This window comes from Peromyscus leucopus, chromosome 2 (genome assembly GCF_004664715.2).
Source record: "Peromyscus leucopus breed LL Stock chromosome 2, UCI_PerLeu_2.1, whole genome shotgun sequence".
NCBI classification, from domain to species: domain Eukaryota; kingdom Metazoa; phylum Chordata; class Mammalia; order Rodentia; family Cricetidae; genus Peromyscus; species Peromyscus leucopus.
In genome coordinates, this window is record NC_051064.1 from 127,007,835 (window position 1) to 127,027,845 (window position 20,011).

At 44.8% G+C, this 20,011-nt stretch overlaps 1 protein-coding gene across 2 annotated transcripts in view; it reads right to left on the minus strand.

The window, feature by feature from the left end:
- Nucleotides 1-7,662: 7,662 nt before the first annotated feature.
- Nucleotides 7,663-20,011, minus strand: part of LOC114704273 (protein argonaute-1) — a 33,114-nt gene continuing 20,765 nt past the window's right edge. For both annotated transcript variants that reach the window (XM_028885423.2, XM_037202935.1), the window contains exons 13-19: nt 16,885-17,044; nt 16,631-16,721; nt 15,545-15,739; nt 13,799-13,933; nt 13,192-13,293; nt 12,698-12,897; nt 7,663-12,489 (exon numbers count right to left, since the gene is read on the minus strand). In XM_028885423.2, coding sequence (XP_028741256.1) covers nt 12,381-12,489; nt 12,698-12,897; nt 13,192-13,293; nt 13,799-13,933; nt 15,545-15,739; nt 16,631-16,721; nt 16,885-17,044 — 992 coding nt within the window. In that variant the 3' untranslated portion in view covers nt 7,663-12,380. The remainder of the gene's footprint in view (nt 12,490-12,697; nt 12,898-13,191; nt 13,294-13,798; nt 13,934-15,544; nt 15,740-16,630; nt 16,722-16,884; nt 17,045-20,011) is intronic.

Sequence of the window (20,011 nt, forward strand, 5' to 3'; positions counted from 1 at the left end):
GTGTGGGCGGGTGAGCCGGGGGCCCGGCCAGGGCGGAGCCCGGAGCCTGCGGCCGCCCTGCACCCGCTGTGCCTGCCGGTGACAATCCCCAGCGAGAGGCCAGCCTCCTCCCCGTGACAGCCTCCCCGGCGGGCGGGGATCAACCGGGACAGCTGCCCCCGAGGCGACGTCGCTGCCCGCCCTGAGGAGCTTACCTGAGGGACAGCCTACCTGAGAGTGGCCGGTGACCGTCCAAGGACATCATCCCTCCTAGCTTGGAGCCCGTGCCCTAGGCGGAGTACTATAGAAGGAATTATTTCTATGTTTAAACACTCTCCTAATCCCCTTGACGAACCTAAAACTCCTTTCTGGCGTTAAAACAACCTGGTTATGGAGCCCGGGTCTTTTTCCTCGGGACTCCTCAAGACTGTTTTACAACTAAACTGCTCCGCTTCCAGTTTCCCCAAACTGGTCAGGTGCTTTTCTGCTGAATTGGGTTCTCTTGGCCAGGAATTCTCCCCTTCCCATCCCATGACAAACCTTCACTTGAGTCAGCTCTGGTGGCCTTTCCTGGACACCGATCTATGGTGGGTGACCCGGCTAATCTTCCCTAGGTAACCTTTCTCCCCATCTATATAGGTTGTGGACTACTTCATGACCTGCCTCCAACCCATCAGAATGTAATCTAAACCGGAGACTAGATCCAGAACATTATCACGCAAGCAGTACATCCTTAAAAAAAAAAAAAATACTTGCCATGGTGAAACCAGATACTATTTTATGCAGGCTTAGCAATGATTCATTATTTTCCTTGTGTCCCAATGAATCAGTAATGTTTTGACTTTAAATACATTATATATATATAATATCTTTGAAAAGAAATTTAATTTTCACTATCCTTTCCCTCCCCGTTATATGGGCTTTTGGACTAGTCACTTTATCTCTTTGGGCTTCAGTTTCCTCATCAGAATTGAAAGACCAACATGTACAATGCATGGTAAGCACAGAAAAACCCTCCTAAATGTTAATAACGAAAATATTCACTAGGGTTACAATTTAGAAGTGCCTGATGGATGTGCTTACTATATAATAAATGGAGGAGACTCCAAGCCCCATCTGATACACCAATTCTGCCTCACTTTCTTCTTCCTGTTGACTGAAAACACCCTTCCAAATTTTAAAATATCAAATCACCAGATGAATCAGCACATCTTAAAAGTCAGTCCATACCTCAATAGCATGATCTAAGCCTGAGGAGCACATCCCAAACTTGTGAAAGGACCTATCGTATCCTCACCTCTTGATTCTGGAACTAGTTCCCTAAATGAATGTAAGCTTATCTAGCTTCTTCCAGAAAATACGATGTGGTCACAAACTGAGTGGTTTTTGTTTGTTTGTTTTATTTTGAATGTGTATGGGTGTCTGGTGTTCATGGAGGCCAGAAGAGGGTGTCAGATCTTTGGGACTGGACAGCTGTGAGCAGCCATGTGGATGCTGGTAATCGAACCTGGGCCTTCTGGAACAGCAGCCAGTGCTCTTAACCACTGATCCATCTCTCTAGCACCAAGGTACTGTCTTTTTGAACACTGTAACAAGATTTGGGCCCTTAGATTCAATAAAATCCAATAAATGTCTATGATGTATGATGTGTTCCTGCCTATTTTTGCTATTCATATCCACATATTTTTTTTAGAGTAAGCCCATGTGAAAGATTCATAAATTAAAATTTAAAGCAGGGAGGCAAAAAGGTCTTGGAGGTTCTTGCCAAGGCAAAGGTATATTAGGCTTTGCCCTGACCAAATACCATTTTGAGGTAACATACTTCCAAAGGACACAAAATTTTGTGTCTCTTGTTAACTGCCACAGCCTCAGTGTCTAGAACAATTCTTATTGTTGTCCTATAAGAGCACATTAAGTTTAAAGGAAAAGACTATTTGGATAGATGAGTGGATGATGGATGGATGGATGGATGGATGGATGGATGGATGGATGGATGGATGGACCGACAGATGGATGGGCTTCAAGGACAGGGTTCAAGAAGCAGGCTTTATTCCTGATGGCACTGATTGTTCTCAGAAGAACTATAAAATATGAAGTCTCAGATACAGAGAAGTCAGTGCCCACTGAGCACCTCAGCAGCCACCAGACAATGAAAGTTTTCTTTAACTACTATGCAAAAAGCATGAACTAGAAAAGTAAAAAAGCCAATAAATTTAACTTTAAATTAATAAATTGGATGTGAAAATGGAAATTTTTTTCCTATTCAAGATGAAAAGGCAAGCCATGGATTAGGAAAAATTGATATATATATACTTATACACATATATATGTATGTATGATATATAGACACACATATATGTATATATGATATACAACAAAGAACTAGAATTTTATAAGCTTTTATAGCTCACTGAGATAATCCAAATTTAAAATGAGTAACATATAAGAACAACTTAACAAAGCTATCAGGACAGCAAATATGTACATGGATACATGCAAGACACCAGAGCAAAGCCCAGTGAAATACCAAACACTCGGTGCACTTAAAGGACAGAGTGCCCCAATACCTACTTTAATAAGTAGTAAGACCTTGTGGCTTACGAGTGAGACTCAGGGACTAAGAGTGCGCACTTTCTTCCCAATTGCCACTATTATTCGGCTATCCTTAGCGCGTCTATACTTCCCATGTTAGATAAGACGCATCACTGGAAGAGGAGCCTCTTCCAGTAGTTTCTGCAATCCGGACTTGGCACTTGCAGCAAACACAACATAACGCTTGGGCTTTCGGAGGACACAGAGCCACGACTGAAGGCTGTCTGCTCCTCGCCATAAACCAAGGTATCCACCCTACAGTCCTTACCTGCTGCTGCTTGTTAGACATAACTAACCTTCCTAATCCTTATGATTCAAAGGGTAACTCCCACGTAAGTCACATAAGGGATCATTTTTGCTTTGCCAGAGGCATGAGAAAATGAGCCACTGAGTCATGAAGCCTGAATTGCCAGGGCATCCAGGGGAAGAGTTCCTTGTTTTAGAATGAAACACTTAAGAGGGGTGGGGAAATAAGTCCTTCTAACTTCCGTTAGAAATTGCTTTGTCGTTATTTCCTTCCTGGAATTACAGTAGCCATCCTGAGACCATTCTATGAGCCAACACTACAAAGGATAGCAGAACAATATATATATATATATATATATATATATATATATATATATATATATATAAAGCGCAGCCATGTTCTTTGGTGTTATGTAGCCATTTAACCAACCTAAATCAGAACTTTCTGCCACGTGAAGGTATTCTTCCTTATCTACGGAATTCAGTTTTGTAAGACGCAGCTGACGGCGGCTGATGAAAACGATTACTATGAAGATGCAGTATAGAATACCGTATAAAACGTGTGTCAACATGAACTATGAACCAAAGGCTTTGGGGCCCCCAGCTGGATCAGGCCCTCTGAATAGGTGAGACAGTTGATTGGCTTGATCAGTTTGGGAGGCAACTAAGCAGTGGGACCAAGTCCTGTGCTCATTGCATGAGTTGGCTGTTTGAAACCTGGAGCTTATGCAGGGACACTTGGCTCAGTCTGGGAGGAAGGGACTTGACCTGCCTGGACTGAGTCTACCAGGTTGATTGCAGTCCTCGGGGGAGGATTTGCCCTGGAGGAGGTGGGAATGGGGCGTGGGAGGGGGGAGAGAATAGGGGAACCCGTGGATGATATGTAGAACTGAATGGTATTGTAAAATAAAATAAAATAAAGAAAAAAAAAAACGTGTGTCAAGTGCCGCAAAGTAGCCAAGCCCCTCCATTTGCAAGTCAGTCATATTAATAGTCCAAAGAAAGACCTTTCCCCAGACCTCACCAGTTCTATTTTCCTCTCTTAAGAAGAAAGCTGCCTGCTTTGGGAAGATAAAGAGTTCCTGAGGGCTCTGAAGACAACCCCTAAAGATATGCCAGGTTGCCGGGTGGTGGTGGTGGTGGTGGTGGTGGTGGCGGCGCGGCGGCGGCGGCGGCGGCGGCAGCAGCAGCAGCAGCAGCAGCAGCAGCGCACGCCTTTAATCCCAGCACTCGGGAGGCAGAGCCAGACGGATCTCTGTGAGTTCGAGGCAGCCTGGGCTACCAAGTGAGTCCCAGGAAAGGTGCAAAGCTACACAGAGAAACCCTGTCTCAAAAAAAAAAAAAAGATACGCCAGGTCACAGTGAGGCTGCTGCAGTTCAGAACAAGGTGACAGTGTGTTCCTAATAGGTAAAGCCACAAAGGCTTAAAAAGCTTTGATGTTATTTCCTAGGGAAAGCAGTTGCTGGTTGTAAGTGAAGAAGTTCCAAATGCACCCCATTCTTCAGCAACCCCACTTTTTCAGCTTCTCCCTCCTGACGTGGCTGCTTTGAAGGATTGCTTCTTCCATATCCTTTGTATATCTTTCCAAACTTATGAGCCTTCCGAAAGCTACAGCCAAGAGGGCCTGAAAAATGAGGAACCATTTAATATTCTCATTCAACATTATTGAAGTAAGCCAGGAGGTGGTGGCACATGCCTTTAATTCCGCACCCAGGAGGCAGAGGCAGGCAGATCTCTGAGTTTGCAGCCAGCCTGATCAGGGAGAGTTCCAGACAGCCAGGGCTACACTGAGAAACCATGCCTCAAACAAAAAACCCCAAACATTATTGAAGTAATACAGACAGCAGCCTGGGGAAGTATGGTTGAGGTTTACAACCTCTAAGTACACTTTTTCACTGTAACCTCCAAACCCATAAGATTCTAGGGTCTAAGGCAAGAGATACCCACAATGTCCATCCTGACTTTGCCTTAAGGTCTATGCTATATCATATTTTTGCTAATAAGGCAGAGGGAAAGCTGCCCAACCAGTGCTTTAAAAAGGTTACCTAAAGATACATGAAAAGCCTTTAATCAAAACTTGGGGCTCCAGGACCAGTTCACAAAAGTTTGATAAGCAACCAACTGCCAAACTGTGAAGTCTTTCAAAATAGAAAAACAAAAAACAAAACCCCAAAACACCCTTTTGTGTCTTCTTCATGGTCATAAATTTATCTTATTTCAACCAGGAATATGTTGTTCAAGTTCAACCAACCTTTAACCTTTGCTGTAGAAAGGGTCACCGTGTCTAGGTGGCTGTATCCCACAGGAACCTGACAGGTGGTCACCACAGGCTTAGTGTTGTAATTTGCAAAGTCGTAACATTTGGCCTCCGGAGGACTGGTAGACCTATTATAGGTACACTGTCTGCCGGTGAGGATTCCTCACTGGGCTCTGCCAGAACCCTTCTCTGAACCATCCCCCCAGTGTTCAGAAATCACAATGCTCTAGTGGTACCAGGGAAGATGCCAGACCATACAAGCTTGACAACTAGGCCACCTATGGTGGTATTTTATTTGTACTGAAATGTGATTTTCATTGTATGTTAATAAATAAAGTTGCCCGGGGGTCAGAGCTATTAGAGCCATAGCAAGAGTGCGGTGGTGGTGGCGCACCTCTTTAATCCCAGCACTTGGTAGAAGAGCTAGGTAGATCTCTGTGTGTTCAGGGATACAACCAGCATTGGAGACATATGCCTTTAAGACCTGGAGGTATTTACAGGCAGTGACGAGGCAGTCATGTGTTTGGGTTTACAACCAATGAGAAGGCAGAACAGAAAGACTATTTAAAGACAGACACACAGGAAGTAGCTTTCTTTCGGGAAGCTAGGAGCACTGCAGGAGGTAAGATTTTAGCTCTGAGCTCTGACCTCTCGGCTTTCTCTTTTACATTGCTTCTGTGTTTTTTTTTTTTTTTTTTTTTTTTGGTTTTTCAAGACAGGTTTTCTCTGTGTAGCTTTGTGCCTTTCCTGGAACTCACTTTGTAGACCAGGCTGGCCTCGAACTCACAGAGATCTGCCTGCCTCTGCCTCCCGAATGCTGGGATTAAAGGCGTGTGCCACCACCGCCCAGCTGTGTTTCTTATTTTAATAAGACGGTTGGTTACATCTACAGCCACCAGTGTACAAAACCAGGGAATGTGTGCAGTTGGGGTGAAAGTGTTTGGGAAGCTAACACCCGGATATGAAGATGTCTTTCTACTCTGCTGATCTGAAGATTCACGAACATCACATTTTGGCCTACCTAAAGGTTCAGGGTTGCTGATTCCTTTTTTTTTTTTTTTTTTTTTTTTTTGGAGGCAGGGTCTTACTATGTAGCTCTGACCTAGAGATCACCATGTAGACCAGGCTGGCCTGTGAGCCAGAGGTCACCTGTCTCCCGAATGCTGAGGTTGAAAGTGTGGTCCACCACACCTATCTCAATATCACTTCTTGATTTCCCCCTCCATACTCATGATCTCTGGCTCATTCCACTCATTCTCAAATATAACTTTTCTGGTATCTGCTATTTTCCAGAGATGACAGAATAGGATGTAGTTTGTTCCTAGAGTTCGCAGTCCTGGAGAAGACAAGTCTAGCAAGCTAGGATCTGTCTGGTGCACCAGCACACAATCTATGAAACTGGTTAGGACAAAATTAGGATTGATTGATTTTTCTCCTAAGAACAAGAGGAATCTGAAAGTGATGGTGGTGTTATCTGATGGACAACTTGGAAGTCCTGACCTCAGACTTTATTTTTCCCCTAATCGTCATTTTTTGAGTACTAGAGAATGACCAGTCAATTTGTGAGATCCAAGACAAGAGGGGGAGTAGGATGATAACAGGAGCCAGGGTGGCTGGGACTCCCTTTCTGTCCTTTTCCCCTTTATTAAACCAGCCTGAAAATTTATCTGCTGGTAACTTGGCTGTCACTTCATTCCTGCCTCCTCCCCCTCCACAAGGCCATTGCTATTTTTCTAGGCTGTCTCCCCTGCGCCTCCACCTTCTACCCAGTGTGACTCCAGTGTTTCTAACAGTAGTTTCCTATTTTGCCTAAGCAATCTTAGGGTATGTTTATGGAAACTTTATTCCTACCTGAAATCTCAAAATCTGAGGCTGGCAGGGTGCTGTGGGCTTCAGATTCCAGTACACAGGAGGTGGAGCTCGGAAAGTTGTGAGGTTGAGGGTCCCCAGGGATACAGAGCAAGAACCTCAAAGACAACTCTATGTATACCAGGCTAATCATCTTTCATCAGGAGAAGTACCATATTCCTTCTATAGTCTCACCGATCCCATCTTGATGAGAATGTCTCAGTATACTCATGTTCAAGTAGAAACATAAGCTCTAGATTCTCCCATCAGTCATGATGTCCTACTAATGTTACGTCCTGCTTCTCAAATCTGCCCTTACCTTTCCCTCTGCACTGCTACAGCTTCGAGCCAGCCACTTGTAATCTTTTGTACTGGAAGACTTTGTGACCAGTGATCTCCCCAAGAAACTTTTTTTTTTTTTTTTTTTTCCTTTTTGAGACAGGGTTTCTCTGTGTAGTTTTGGTGCCTGTCCTGGATCTCGCTCTGTAAACCAGGCTGGCCTTGAACTCAGAGATCCACCTGGCTCTGCCTCCCGTGCTGGGATTAAAGGCGTGTGCCACCACCGCCTGGCCCAAGAAACTTACAAGACATCCTGTTTTTATCAGTTTTGAATTGTGCCTATCTTCTTCAACAATACTTCTGGCACAGAGTTTTGCATGTTTGTGAAATGAAGAATACACAGAGACCCTGTGAAGTACGATTGGACGACAATCTATTACTCCATCCTAAAGCCTATTGGTGATGTAATTAATCCCAACAGTTTATTTTGCTGGTAGGAAAAAAACAAAAAACAGAGACTGAACTTTAGAAATAAAAGCCACTGTTGTCTTTATAAAACACAGAATTGTGCTGCTGCTGTTGCTTGCTTGAGAAGGAACTGTACATTACAGCTGCTGGGGTAATTCACAATGGACGGGACAAGGTACAGCTCAAAGCAGGACACGAACACAAGTCTCAATGGGGAACATCGCAAACAAGTACAGCCGTGGGGCTCGAGGGACTTCCCCATCCATGCTGGACTCGAGAGGAATAAAAAGTTCAGAAAATAAAGTGAAACCCAGAGTAGTCACACATGCCCACCACATGGCCGCTAAGTGCAACACCACACATCAATCAGGCTGGACTGTGTGCACAGGAAGTCATTTCATTCTTCCTTATTGCTATAACACCAGAGGACTCAGTGCATTGAGACACATTGTCTTTACTTACACAATTCTTGGAGACGTTCTGATTTCCCTTTTTAAGGAAGGAAATCTGCCTTCCTTACATTATTCTGTTTTGTTTTGAGCCCATTCTTTCCATTCCCTTTCCTGGGCTATCGTACAGCAGCCAGAGGTTCTAAGTCAGTAGGAGCAGAGTAAGGGGAGAGCACCAACCCAGCCTCTCTCCTGGCTCAGGGAGAAGGCAAGTCCTAGTAAGTGGGGAGAAAGAGAAAACCAGAGAACCCCTCTTTCCCAGTCTGCTTAGAAGGCCAAGTAGCAAAGACTGCCTTGCATATCCCTGCCATGACCCCTGCCCAAGGAAGGCATCTTAACTACCATCCTGGGTTATCCAAAGCCCAGGAAATTAGAAAACAAAACAAAACCTTTCCTGACATAAATTTCCAAAACTGCCTTTTGGCTAGGTGAGAGGTGACTCTTCTACCCTGAAAGGGAAGAAACGCCATCCTCCTTTGTGATGCCTGATGCCAGGTCTACAACATTGAGCAGCCTTGTAGACATTCCATGGGCCAACAAAGAAAACCGTGTCCCTGGCATCATTCCCACAATTCTGGTTAAAAAAGAAAACTGTCCAAAAACATTGCTGCTCAGTCAAAGAGGAGGCCATAGAGAAACTACGCTGCAGTTGAGAACTAGATCTTTAGAGTAGTTCCATACTTTTAGGTTCGTTATGTTCAACTGTAGTCATATTCCAAGCGTACGTTCCCAATCACAGTAGCTCCAGGCCTATCCGAGGTGGCCAGCACTAGCACCTCAACCGATGGTCACACTGGACTGAATACAAAGCAGCACTCTCCTTTACCACTTCTAATCCAAACTCTCTCCATTCTCTTTTCACTCTCTTCTTCTAAATCCATTCTCTAGCCGGCTATTCCTTAATACCCAAGTAGGACATTCTCAGCAGAGAGAGGTCCCAGGTAGTGAGAAAGAGCAGCAGTGCTAGAAACAAGAGAGGAATCGCTTCCACAGAAGGGAGAGGTGTTGAAACTGCCAGAAACCCTACTGATTTTGTCGGTTAGACAGGCCTGCTGGTCTGACCTACTGTAAGCTTGAGGACAGTGCGACCCAGGGTTAACACCCTGGGCATGAGAAACAGGTTTTTGGTTTTCTGTAGTCAATGAGCAAAGCCTGACCTTGCCAACTAACAGTGGGATCATTGCAGCCATGCAGAGAATTCATTATCACACAGGCAGACAGGCAGGCAGGCCAGCCAGCAAGGAAGCTGAGTGAAGAGGGAAAAGGGAAGCCAACAGAGGGGTGAGGGAAAGGAGAAAGAGATCGAAGGTGGAGGTGGACTGACTCCTCCAAGTGCCTCCGTGGAGCTTGGCACCACGCACCACTCAAACCAAACCCAAACGAGCTGAGCCGCGCGGCAACACCACTTTTACTGCGTGCACAGCGCCTCTGAATGAGGAGAACCCACATGGTCCGGAGCAGTGAAATCTGAAGGATTTGTTTTGTTTTGCTTTGTAATCACAGCAAGAAGTTGTATTACTCACGTTACTTTTCTCGATTTTCCTTTTTATTTTTTTCTGAGACATGGTTTTGCTATGTAGTGCACCCTGGCCTGGAATTCACTGAGCAGCCCAGGCTGACCCTGAACTTGCAAATCTTCTGCTTCAGCCTTATTGCTGGGATTATAGAATTACAGACATGGGTCATCATGCCCAGTATTCTCTTGCTTTTATTTCTTGAATGGCACATAAATACCAAAGAATTAAAACTGCTTTCCAATCCCTAGCTTGAAACCCAACTGGAGAGAGTGAGGCAAAGAAAAAAGGAGAGAACAAAAACGTGTTGCTGGAGTTGTGACAGTCACCTGTTCCCTATGGGCATCTGCAAATGCTGGTGAATGATTGGACCCTCCAGGAATAGTGCCCTCATCCAAGCCCCCTAATGCACCCCAGTTGACAGCACACGTCTGTGGAGAGCTCCCTCCCCTAAGGGTGACGGAACAAGAAGTAGACTGTATATGAAGGCGATGGACAGGGCAGATGGAGTGTTGGCATCACTCTCTTTAGGCACTTGTGTAAGGAATGTAGGCTCTCCAGTGAGCTGCCTCTTCCCAGAGCCCTCTGTTCTGTTCTTCGGCTGGGACTGTGCCCATGGGGCACTCCATACTGTAGCCAGCAGAAAAAAAAGTACAGGAGGAACTACTAAACAGTCCTGGGCTTTTTCCACAAGGAATGTTTGTGCTACCTTTTGGGTAGTTACTAAACCACGTAGCCAGCCACAACTGAACCTGGACTGTTTGCATAGCAAATCTGGGTCTGTACAAGGGCTACTGGAGAGAGGTTTGGACTCCACAGGCCAGGATTCAGACCTTCCTTTCTCCAGCTGGCCTCTAAGCCTGGGCTAGATCTAAAATATCATGGCTTCATCACCAGAGTAGGGCAAACCTAAGCTCAGGCTCCTTTGAAGGGGACTCTGTACACCAAAGTTCAAATTCCCCATCCCAAGCCGTAGTGCAGGAAGGAAAGAAGGACAGTCAAGGAAAGAGGGCGCCTTGCTTCAAGGTCAGCAAGGACAAAGCTAGAACCCACTTCATTTCCAGTCCTGCAAGACAGCTGAACCCCAGAATCTCGAGAGAGGGGACGAAAAAGAAAAGCCTATGCCACCCACTCACATGCCCTAGTGGGAAACAGGAAAAATTCATTTGTGTAAACAGAAGCAATAGGGAGCAGCAAAATTCTCCAGCCTGTCCAGAGGACATGCTGGAACCTCCGTTAGTCAAAGGATCGAAGGGCGGTCCAGTGAGAGACAGGGGGGATTCACTTCCAGGAGAGAGTGCGGGGTGGAGCAGTGGAGGTACTGTCTGCAGAGAGGGAGGGCAGAGGCTGAGCCCCGCCCCAGGGAGCCAACCACCCCTACTTAGCCAGGCCAGAATACAAGTCAGGGCCACAGTCCCTTCTCATGGCTCCATGTTTCTGGGATGCAAACTCATCCAGTATGAGAGGGATTTCCAGATTTTGGCAATAGACTCAAGTTATGGTATAAAAATAACATTTAGTTTTCTGTTTTCTTATTTTAGTCCTAAAGATCTTGTGTTATGAGACACCCCAGTTAAGAAATATTGAAACAAAAGAGACTTGATCATCAGGGGGAAAGAAGCCAAGCATGAGAAATGCTACCACAGTAACTCTAGACCTGGCAGGGTGGGGGTGGGGTCAAGGAAAAGAGGGAGCGAGAGGGGAAGGCCAAGGGCCAGTCATCTCAGCAGCTCGGAGACTTGTCACATCTGAAAGTGCAAATGTCAATGGATTTTAACCATCTTGAGGTTGTAACCTTTTTTAAAAGCTCAATGAATATGGAAGTCAATTCCTTCAAATGAAAGACAGCTGGCATTCTAGCTGGAGGCTTGCTGGCGTTGGGATATTTCTTCCCTCCCTCCTGACCACCTCTCCCCCCCACACCCCGTCCCACAGAGAAAGGTACAAAAGGTTGCAGTTCTGCAGCATTACCGTTACAGGGAAGGCACTGTTACCCACCGGCCGGCGGGAGGAAGACAGGGTCGTGTCACTTCAGAGCTAAGTGCCATAGTGCCTTAAGTGTTACTGGGGGCTGGATGTCTGTCAGGGAAGAGGCATATGGGGTAGAAAATATGGAGAGGAATAATTGGGGGGTGGGGGGGTGGCAGCTGGGGAGGAGCAACCCAAACCATTAGCATTAAAAATCTCCCTACAAACTGGATTCTGAACCCATGAAAACATCTAGTATCCTAAAATATTGATCTGAGTCTGTTTTCATTTTTCTTCTTAAACAAATCTAGACCTTTTCTGATTAAGGCTCCTAAAAATTCCTTCCCTCCTCCCACCCGCTTTCTCAAGCCCCTCACATTCTCATCTAGAATTATCAAACCCAAACATACCAGCATTTGACCACAGGACTGCAGAGGCGACCCTAGCAAGCTGTCAAGCATGAGTCTGTAGCACTGTGAGGCACACGAGACAACTGTGTGTATGGTGGGCACTAATGCTGCCCCTTTTGGTCCAGTGGGGTCAGATGTAACACGATGGGGAGGCGGGGGAGGACATGAGGTTGCTATCAGATTTCTGGCTGGTAGTCTGTCTTGCTGGTCCTCTTCCCACCCTTAGATCCCCTCTGTAGATAGAAACAAGGTCTCCTATACGCCTCCCGACCCCACCTCCCTCTTCCTTGCTTCCTCTGGATTTGGGTGGTACAGCTCCCAGGGCTTGGAAAGCTTTCTTCTATCCAGTGAGGTAACAGCGTTCTGCCTTCAAGCGAAGTACATGGTGCGTAGAGTATCCTGGTGAACCTGCACAGCTTTGGCCAGGGCCTGGGGGTCTCGCCCATTGCTCTGCCCCGATATGTGGCTCCCCTCTCCACTGAAAAAGAAAAATATGCAAAGTCCTTCCTGGTAAACTGAATTGCTGCTGATTCCCCCACCCATCCCTACAGCGCCAATTCACATACCAAATTAAGAGAAAACACCAACCCAGGTTCAGGTAGGATAAAATTCACTTCCTTCTTCCGACAGAAGAGGAAAGGGTCAGCACGAGAGGCTGAAGCCAAAGGAAAGCAGCCAGCCTTTACCTGTCATGCTCCTTGTCTACCAGGTGGTATCGTGCCCGGAAAGCCACCAAACGGGCGTAGTAGGCAGGTGCTGGGATAGAGACAGAGCGTGTGCATCGTACGTAAGTGTGGCACAGCTGGTATGTCAAGATCTGGAGTTCATCTGCTGTGAACCGGTTGTCATCCCACAGGACATAATAATGGGATGGTCGGCTGGTACCCTAGGAAAAAAAGGTGGGAAGTAGTCTGTGATTGGGCAAAGGGGATGGTCGCTGACCAAAGAGCAATACTAATTAAGAATGTGGCAGGCTGGATGACCATACCCTACCCCCCCATGAAGACACAGACACAAAACTATTATAAAGCGACCTGCAGACCTGCAAGTGTCCTAGGGGTGTACTAACAATAGTTCCGCTTTTAATGTACAAGGCTGTAAGACATATTCTAGATGCAGTAGGGATAACCAACTAAGCCTTGACCCAATAAAAACCCCAAGACCTGTGCAGTCCAGCTACCTGGATGCCTGCATGGCTGCACAGATAGAAGTCAAACTCGAACGGGTGGGTGATGTTGGTGTCGACCGTGGTCCCAGCAGGGATGTTTCCACTCTTCCCAATCTGTAGAGACAAACACAACCAAGATCCCAAGACCTGCCTGGCCCTGACCAGGGCCTTAGCTGGATTCTACTCTTTCCCAGAATTCCAAGAAACAATAGGTTTCTAAAGTCAAGTGTCTGAATCCTGGTTTTGCTATTTACTAGCGAGTCATTTAACCTTTCTGAGGTTAAACGGAGATACTACTAGTACCCTCTTCACAGAGCTGCTGTGAGGAAGACTCCTTGAACAGGGTCTGGCACATACATAGGAGAAGTTCCCTTCCCCTTCTCTGGGAGCTGGTCTACATACAGGGTCTAGGCCAGGGAGCTAGGAGGAGGAGAGGAGTACAAGGGAAGGAGAGGGGGAGGAGGCACCAAGGGAAAGAAAGTGGTCAAGGATGGGCCAAAAAGCCATGGGGAAAACAGCCGGGGAGGACACACGGGAAAAACCACTAAATTCCCAGGCATTCCCTCAAAGTAAAGGGGACGGAGGAGGGTACTGGTGGTCTCCACACTTCTTCACTCACTCGCTCATTCTTGTCAGCACAGAAAAGGCGGGTGTGATGGCGTTTCTGCACCACAATGTAAGTGATCCCAGGCTGGTAGTCTTTTTCCAGTTTGATGCAGGCATCTCGAATGGCAAGCAGCTCATAGTGAAGGATCTAGGCACCAGGTGAAGAGGGAGAAAAGGACACATGGTCCTAGGTGAGTTCAAAGGCACCACTGACCTAAAAACATCACATAAGCTTCATAAGCGGATGCTCAACAATTAGAAATGAGAGGTCCTGATACTCATACTCATTTGATATGTTCCTAGAAAACCTAGGAGCCTTGGCATCAGAAGACAGTACCTATCTGGTCTCCATGCAAAAAGAGATCTTACAGAACTACATTAAGACGTGGAACTAGAAAGGTGTGGTGGTGCACACCTTTAATCCTAGAGCTCAGGCAACAGAGGCAGGCAGTTCTCTGTGAGTTTGTGGCCAGCCCGGTCTACATGGTGAATCCCAGGCCAAACTACATAGTGGTTCCCTGTCTTGAAAGAAAGGAAAGGAAAAAAAAAAAGAGACACAGAACCAAAAATTACAGAGAAGACACCAAAAATTACAATATCCAAACTTAAGATGCCAGGAATGGTGGCACATGCCTTTGATCCCAGTACCTGGGAGGTGGAGGCAGAGGCAGGCAGATTCCATGAGTTTGAGGCTGGCCTGGTCTGCAGAGTGAGTTTCAGGACAGCCAAGGCTGTTAAATGCAGAAACCCTGTCTCAAAAAACCAAAAATAAATAAATAATCCAAATTTAAGATCAAGATTTCTAAGAGTAGACAGGGTTCAACTACCAGAGAGGAGTAGATGTATACAGTTCCTGAAGTAGATACAGAAGGGGATGAATATAAATTAAAAAATAAATAAACCATATCAGGATTATAAGAAAATAGACACAGAAAGTCAAAACAGGTAGGGACTAGACTGTAACTTAAAGCAAATTGTGTGCCTTGTACGCACGCAGCCTTGGGTTCAATCTCAAGGGACATAACAGAGAAAAAAATGTTTATAAACTGGGCACAATGGTGCACACCTAGAACCCCAGCATGGAGGAGGTGGAAGAAGGGGAACCACAAGTGTGTGGCCAACCTGGGCTACAAAGAAAAAGAATTATTTGTATGGTAGAAAATGAACTTTGAAATGAGCTAAAACTAGACTTCAACAAGTTTTTAACACCAACACCCCTAAGTCTCATTTTTACCACATCTATTGACTTTACTAATAAGAATTATCTCAGATGGCCACTATGATAACTGGTAAGTAAAAAAATGAAGGCATAGAAGTCTCAGGAGCTTAATAGCTGCTGATTGCTTGGTGAAAACAGTTGAATTTTAACATAAGGCTATGGGAAACTAGGTTCCAGGTGAGACTCAGGTATGTTAACGCTGATCTGGCTGCAAATGGTGGCAGACACCTTTAATCCCAGCACTCAGGAGGAAGAGACAGGGAATCTCTGTGAGTTGAGGCCAGCCTGGTCTACAGAGGGAGTTCCAGGCCTGCAGAGCTACTGGTGAGACCCTGTCTCAAAAGAAAAAGAACCACTAGTCTAAATGGTCTTCAACACTAACTACCAAAAGGCACTAGGAAATAGGGTTGAAACAAAAGTCTATAGATACTTACTACTCTACTCCTCAGTTGTGATTCATGGCCTCTCCCAGCACCATTAGCTTTGAAAAGCAGTCCTCTGGCCTCAACAAGAAAATGAACCAGCCACTAGGAACCATACCTGGGGGAGCTGGCCCTCAGGGACCCCATCTCGGTAGAAGATGATTCGGGTGGGCTTGAAGCGGGTGGACTTGTAGAACTGGATGAGCAGCTCACGCACCATATAGGACAAGTCTTCAATGATCTCCTGCCGGGGGCGCTGCACACGCACGGTAGCACAGTAGCGGCTGGGGTGTGCGTCCATACTGCCGACCACCTGACAACAAAGAGAAAGCAACAGTGTCTAAATATCCCCCTCTCTTGCAGTGACATAATGGGTGTGGGAAAGGACCGCTAGGTAGGAATGCCACATAATTGGACAAGTTCATTTGATGTGTTCCTAGACCAAGAGTCTTGACATCAGAGTACAAAGAGATTGAGTAGGGGTTAAGATCCAACAAACACTGGTTTTAGTCTGTTCTGCCACAAAAGCAGATTCCCTTAATATGTGGTAAGAATTATTGCTTTCAGTGCCCTTGCAATACACAGAAAATACCTACGCCCATCAGAATGACATGAGCCCTAAGAATCCTAAGAATGACCTTGAACTTCTGATCCACATTCATGCAGCTGCATTTTATATATATATATATATATATATTCCATTGTTCCTGTCAAATTAAGTGCCCTAGAGACAAGACTCTCTACTTCAGAGGTGAAATGCTTTCCTAGTAGACCAAGGTTCTGGGTCTGGTACCCACTATAAAACGGAAAGGGGAAAAAAAACTAAGTGCCCCAGCTACCGTAAGGAGTAGAGACAGTTAATCTGCTTGATGGATTAATGGTCAAAGTGAAGTAGAAGTAAAAGAAAGGCCAATCCTGAAAGTAATTCCCTCAAAAGAGATTCCACAGAGGAGATACATAGTCACTTTCTTACCCTCCCCAAAACTGGAGTGAAAAAGAAAAACAAAAATGTAGAGAAAGAGTGACTGAAAGACAAAGTTTCTGGCCACAGGCTATATTATCCCTACCCTAACTCCCAGATCCTCCTCCCGCAACCCCTTCCTCCACAAGGTGCCATTCAGAGTTAGGTTAGTGGGTAACAGGGACGGTGCACTGAGAGAGCAAGGCTTGGGCATGGAACTCAGAGTTAAAAAGAATCACTCACCGCTGTGATAGACGGCTTCTTCCCGTCCCCAGCTGGGGGGTGTGTAACATCTGCTCCCAGGAAAATCACAGGCTGTTGAAAAACAGCAGAGCTGAGCAAGGAAAGAAAACAAAATGGTGAGGGACTGAGTCTTCCCTGGCTGGTACCACCCAGACCCCATTCTAGTCTCCTCCCTCTTCTGTTCCGGTCACTCTGTCTTTTCATCAACCCACAGCAGGCTACCTAGACAAAAGCAAGTGAGTAAGAGTTCATACCGCTGGTGTGGGACGAGGATGTTGTTAATGCCACCGAGTTTGACATTGATCTTGAGGCAGAGGTTGGACAGAGTCTGAGGTGAGGTCTTAACCACATTCTTCACCTGCACACACTGTGTTGCCATTCCCAAGAGTGTATCTCCAACACGTTTCACTTCAGCTATGGGCAGAGAGAGAGAAAACTGATCAGTGCATTCGGCAAATTTACTGAAAGTCTACTAGATGTCATACCTATATGAAGTTCTAGGGAACACAATGACTAGAAATATAGGGTTCCTGGTCCTTATTCTTCTAGTGCTTAATATCTAATACTAATCTTTAAAACCACAAAAAAATGTAACGATGGTAAACAAAGCTATAAAAATGTGTAAGAGGGGTCATAAGGAGCATATGATAATTGAACTGAAATCTGGAAAGGAGGGGTTTCAAAGAGGGCAGTCCCAGCAGAGGGGAAACATAAATGATGGTTGACACCCACGACCCCAGCAACTGGGAACTGAAGCAGGAAGAGCATGACTTTAACGGTAGCCTGAGTTACACGGTAAGAGTCTCAAAAGAAAACAAAACAACAACAACAAAAAAGAGCAAGCAACAGTCTATCTGAAAATAGTAAGGTATTTTTGAGTAATTCAGAGCCAAAAGAAAAGAATGTGACCCCAGTGCTGAGCTACAGAAAAGTAAGGGTAGCTTACTCAGATAGGTAGGTGAGGGGCTGGGGTCTTAGGAAGTGGTACAGTGTGTGTTTAACACCAGTGAGTGGCTGGGTCAATCCCTAGCACAGAAAAAGGCAGCCGAGTTGTCGATAAGGAAACATATGAGTTCAAGAGATATCTAAGAACTTGGTTATAGACTCTATGCATAAGGGAAATGAGCTTTCGGTCTAGTACAGAACAATGGGTTCCATTATATTTTCACACATATACCTTGTTAATGGATTAATCTTAAGTCTTTAGTTTTCCTAACAGAAATAGATCATAAATTCTTTGAGTTTGAAGCATAGTATGGATATAACTAGGCAAACAAGCATGGTGGTTGGAAGCTTTTTTTTTTTTCCCAATTGCAAATTTGTGCAATACTGAAGAACAAGTAGTAATTGAAGGCATGCTCTTGGTGGATCACTAACAAAGATGGAATTCAAAGAGAAGATAGTTTTAGAAACTCCTGGGGCTAGGAAGCCAAAAAGTCAGCAGTTAAAAAAAAAGTTGAAGAAAGCCTTGCATTTGCAGAACAAGCCAAAGAAGATGAGTGCAAAGAAGGAGGGTTCACCAGAGACAGGGGAGCCCAAGGCAGTGTAGCAGTGTGAGTACCAAAGGAAAAGAAGAAACAAGTAATTCACAAAGTCAGATGCAGCTGAGAGGTCAGGTAAAATGGGAAACATTAACGTTCTTTGTATTTAGTGATACTGAAACAACAAGAAAAGTTCGTAGAAACAAGAACTGTTTTAGTGATATATAATACGAACATAGAGGAAGAGTTTGGTATGTTTTCAATGGGAGCATATTTAAAAGGCTAAAGAAATCCTTTTTACTTCTCTAAAAGAGTGAAAAGTTAGTTACAAATCAACATTCAGAAAAGCCAGACAAAACATCTTTTTGAAGACAGCAGAGAAACGCTAACCACACAACTCAAGAGACTGGAACTTCAGAGAGGGAGGAAATCTCACAGCCATGAACTATCCACATTCCGAAGATAATGTCCCCTGTATCCACTTGCTGACTCTAGGAGTGAACAGAAGGCTGAGATTCCAGCCTCAGCAACAGCAGTGGGCAACTGCCAGGGACAGAAAAGCGGCAGAATATTTGCTCTCTTTACATTTAGATTATTTCCAAATGGCAACATGAAAAACAAATTAAAGAAAACAAAACAGTATCTTCAAGCTGGACATGGTGATATATACACAACAGTAAGTTTGGTTCCAGCATCCACGTCGGGCAACTCACAACTGCCTATAACTCACATGCTTATATACAGGCACACATACACATACTTTAAAATGCAAAAAAAAAAAAAAAACTTAAAAGAAGAATCTCAAATGGCTGAAAGACATTTAAAGAAATGCTCAACATCTTTAGTCATCAGAGAAATGCAAATCAAAACGACTATGAGATACCACCTTACACCTGTCAGAATGGTTACGATCAAAAACACTAATGACAGTCTATGTTGGAGAGGATGTGGAGCAAGGGGAACACTCCTCCACTGTTGGTGGGAATGCAAACTTGTACAACCACTGTGGAAATCAGTATGGCAGTTTCTCAGAAAATTGGGAAACAATCTACCTCAAGATCCGGCCATATCACTCTTGGGCATAAACCCAAGGAATGCTCAATCATACCACAAAGATACATGCTCAACTATGTTCATAGCAGCACTATTCATAATAGCCAGAAGCTGGAAACAATCTAGATGCCTGTCAACTGAAGAATGGATTAAGAAAATGTGGTACATATACACAATGGAGTACTACTCAGCAGAGAAAAACAATGACATCATGAAATTTGCAGGAAAATGGATGGAACTAGAAAATATCACCCTGAGTGAGGTAACCCAGATTCAGAAGGACAAACATGGTATGTACTCACTCATAAGTGGATACTAGATATAAAGCAAAGAACAATCAAACTGCAACCCACAGAACCAGGGAGGCTACCTAGCAGGGGGCACCCTAGGATGACTGCGGCTTATAATAAGTTTTAGTTTTGCCCAATCATGGGGCAAGCTTTAGTGAAACATTTCACTATTAGGATAAGAATTTGTACTGTATCAAGCTGATGAAAGAAAATGCTGGCCATACTTTCAGGAGGGGGGCTAAAATCTTTTTAGATTATGGATTAGCCTATAGAAAAATGTCTGCCACAAATCAAACAGTGAAGGGGAAGATGAATAGGAATCTCACTTACACAACTTAAGTAAAACACAGCTCTCTGAACAGATGAAGATAGGTCTCTTCTGTATCCCAGAATCTAATCAATATTTATATGTATAATTCAGCTATCATTTGGCTTAAAAGGGCTTATTGGGAAATGTTATCATTTTTACTATTTTCTACAGAGAAAATATTTTACTGTTTAAAATAACCCTGGACTTTTGAATTATAACCTGTTTTTATGTTCAAGCTATCTGTGTA